The sequence below is a fragment of the Pteropus vampyrus genome, unplaced genomic scaffold (assembly GCF_000151845.1).
Source record: "Pteropus vampyrus isolate Shadow unplaced genomic scaffold, Pvam_2.0 Scaffold433, whole genome shotgun sequence".
Lineage (NCBI taxonomy): Eukaryota > Metazoa > Chordata > Mammalia > Chiroptera > Pteropodidae > Pteropus > Pteropus vampyrus.
The window spans coordinates 471,676-475,147 of record NW_011889214.1 but is presented as its reverse complement, the minus strand read 5'-3'; the positions used below and the strand labels follow the sequence as shown (position 1 = coordinate 475,147).

At 54.1% G+C, this 3,472-nt stretch overlaps 1 protein-coding gene across 1 annotated transcript in view; it reads left to right on the top strand.

Annotated features, from left to right (window-relative positions):
• The window catches only part of LOC105306345 (transmembrane protein 132B), a 5,302-nt gene extending 2,228 nt beyond the window's left edge, over positions 1 to 3,074 (top strand). The window contains exons 2-3 of the mRNA XM_023523955.1: positions 828 to 1,053; positions 1,941 to 3,074. Of these exons, the coding sequence (XP_023379723.1) occupies positions 828 to 1,053; positions 1,941 to 3,074 (1,360 nt within the window). The remainder of the gene's footprint in view (positions 1 to 827; positions 1,054 to 1,940) is intronic.
• Positions 3,075 to 3,472: the final 398 nt, after the last annotated feature.

Sequence of the window (3,472 nt, the reverse complement as noted above, 5' to 3'; positions counted from 1 at the left end):
CGTGAACGCTAGTTTTATCTTTCTAACCGTGAGGGTTAACCATTTAGCTATATTACTCTTGGAACGGTGGACAGCATTAAAAAAAAAAAAAAAAAATCAAACCTGTATCTACACTAAATGTAACAACAAAAAAATCCACCATTAAATGTTCTCTATTTTATTATAGTAAAATCGTTTTCTAGCCAAGTTTGACAGGGTAATTATGCAGAAGGGATACAGCACGTTTTTTAATGAAGATGTTCAATGTTACCGCTCATAGTTAATCAAGTCCTATTTTAGTTGTTTTCACGGTTCGTTTTTGACGAAGCTGGATTAAACGTCGTATTTTGTATATCTCTTCCCGCTTCCACATCAGAGGCTGAATTAGGGCAAATGGCTTCCTCGGGCATTAAGATTCCCTTTCCCACTTTACTCGCCTGGTTTACCCAGCGATGACGGTGGCAGGCATGGCCACCATCATCGTCCCACAGTGAACGTTTCCGTGTCCACTGGGAGGAATACACACAGAAGACGGATACGCATGGCTCACTTAAGGAGTCTCGCCACGTCTCTGCCATTTTCATGCCTAAATGCTAATTGTGGGAAACACACCATCCTTGGGGGCCTCGTGCCAAGGCGGGCAATTTTCAGTCTTCTTGGAAAACACACCGCTGTTACTATGGTGTGAATCACAGGAAAGGGAATGGACCAGGGCGATGTTTGTACAGCTCCTTCGATCAGCAAGGGGCATCGAAGGGTAGCTTAGCCGGGTGTTGTCACTGAGCAGAGACGGCCTGGGAGACCGCTTAGCCAGAAGCATCCATTAAGGACTTTGAAATGGGGTGCAGGGCAGCCAATGGGGCTCTCTCACTTCCTCTGAAGGTCCTGTCGCCTCTCTCTGACTCCATCCTGGCCGAGAAGACGGTGATCGTCCTGGACGACCGTGTCACCATCGCAGACCTGGGCGTGCAGCTGGTGGCTGGCTTGTCTCTTTCCCTGCAGCCTCACAGGACGGAGAGAAGGGCCATCGTCTCGACAGTGACCGCCCAGGACGTCCTTCAAGCCCCACAGCAGGTAAGGTTCCGGGGTCCTTAGTCACTGGCCAGCGAGACCGCTTCTCCCTCAGCAGTGCACTCAGAGCTGGGGCTGTGATTCTGGAAGCTTCTTCCTGCTTCTCATCCAGTCTGTTCTGTCCCTAAGTGCTCGGTGGCTCACACACATTTTCCTCGTATAAGCTTCTACACGGCCACCACGCACCCGTGTGCCACCTGCTTTAGAGCAGCCCTGTCTGTGCTAGATCGGGACCAGAGGGTCACGCTCCACATGTGTCAGAGCAGGTGGTTCTTCATACCCGGAAACTGCTCCATCGCTGCTTAAACAAAATGGCTCTAACGGGCACCAGATCGCTGCTGTTTGTTACGGTTATCGTCACCTCTACGATGCTCCTCCAGCCTTAGACTTCCACGGGTCATCTGCAGTGATGCCGGAGCGCTGTGCCTTCCGGGCCAGCCCGTCTCGTGGGGCAGCTTTCCACACGCACTTCCGGCCAGTATGTTTGCTTCACCTGTGCTGGTTTCCTAATAAAAAACGTTCAGAGCGATATTATCTGGAGCATTAGGCGGATGACAAGTCGCCCCTGAATTTGATTCAGATGAATTGCCTCATCCTTCAAAACGTTTTCAGAAAGGTCAAAGTCAAAATTCCGCTGTATGGCATGCGATAAATTAAGGTATGCTTTAATGCGTTCATTAAAGCGTATTATTTGTTTTCCACATCAGAGGCAGTCGCCTCTTACAGATGCCCGTGCAGGGCACGCCGAGAGATGCGCAGAGCGATAAAACGTTGAAGCTTCTTTTTCTCGGTTTATGTGCTTAAGTAACATCACATAGGAAATTATGTTTACATCCGCCCATCTGAAGGAGCCTGATTGTAACGTGACGCTGTGGTTTTGTTTCTCTTAGGAAGCGATAGTCAGTTCCTGGATTTTGTTCAGCGATGGCTCGGTGACACCGTTAGACATTTACGACCCCAAGGATTTTTCCATTTCTGTCTCGTCGCTGGATGAGATGGTGGTGTCCGTGCAGGCCAACCTACAGGCCGCGTGGCCGGTCGTGGTTGCAGAGGGCGAAGGGCAGGGGCCCTTGATCAAAGTAGAGCTGGTGATCAGTGGGCTCTGCCAGAAGACCAAGAGGAAGAGCGTTCTCGCCGTGGGGAAGGGCAATGTCAAGGTCAGCTTCGGGGCTGGCCCGGATGGACGCCCAGGAGGCACCAACGACATAGAGGGTGTGGGTCGGGAACACACAGACCACCTGAGCAACGCCATTGAGCGGGAAGGGGGCCGGGACAGAGCGGTGCAGGGACTGTCCCAGCACGGCGCCTCTGCTGGCCGCGAGGACGGTGCTGGCCACGGCACAACCCCGCGGGCTCCCGCGGAGAGAAAGGAGACGAAGCGAGGCCCGGACGCCATCACGAGCTTCCCCGCCCCGGGGAGGCTGCCGGACCCCAAGGCCCCCGGGGAGCTGGCCGTGACCTCGCGGGGGCTCACCGACCTGGAGATCGGCATGTACGCGCTGCTCTGCGTCTTCTGCCTGGCCATCCTGGTCTTCCTGCTCAACTGCGTGGCCTTCGCGTGGAAATACAGACACAAGAGACTGGCCGTCAGCGAGCAGGGCCACCTCCCCCACTCCCACGACTGGGTCTGGCTCGGGAACGAAGTGGAGCTGCTGGAGAACAGCGTGGCCATCGGCGTCGCTTCGGAGGAGGGCCCGGCCGCGGCGGACCGGGGGCTGCAGTTCGAGGAGAGGAACTTCCTTCTGAACGGCAGTTCCCAGAAGGCTTTCCACAGTCAGCTGCTCAGACCTGACTACGTCTACGAGAAAGAAATCAAAAACGAGCCCGCGACCCCGTCGGGCCCGAAGAGGAAGAGGGTCAAGTTCACCTCCTACACCACCATCCTCCCGGAGGACGGTGGCCCGTACACCAACTCCATCCTGTTTGACAGTGACGACAACATCAAGTGGGTCTGCCAAGACCTGGGGCTGGGGGAGCCCCCGGACTTTAGAGACTACATGGAAAGGCTGCAAGAGCAGATGTAGACTCCTTTCTTATGTTCGTATTCACCTTTATGCCTTCTGTTTTTGCAGTGGTTGGAGCAGTGAGTCTGATCAGCGATAGGGGGTGACTTCGCAGAGCTTAATCTGTGGCGGTCCGGGGGGGGACCCCGTCCTCAGCAGGTATCCGAGTCTGGAGAGCTAGAGCCAGCTGGGTTTGAAGCCGGGAACCGTCTCTCAAAACAGCCACCTGCGGGTCCTGGAGGAGATCTAAGACGACAGTTTTATCTGCTGCCTGGAACCAGCTCCGTTCAAATATGACTAATCTGACCCCACGGATGCTGTGAGTCACCTCGTGACAAACGGCCGTGTGGGATTAAAGACCTAGTATTGGTTTTTCTACTTCTAGATCTTTTAAAGCACAGTGGACGTTTCTCGCCCTC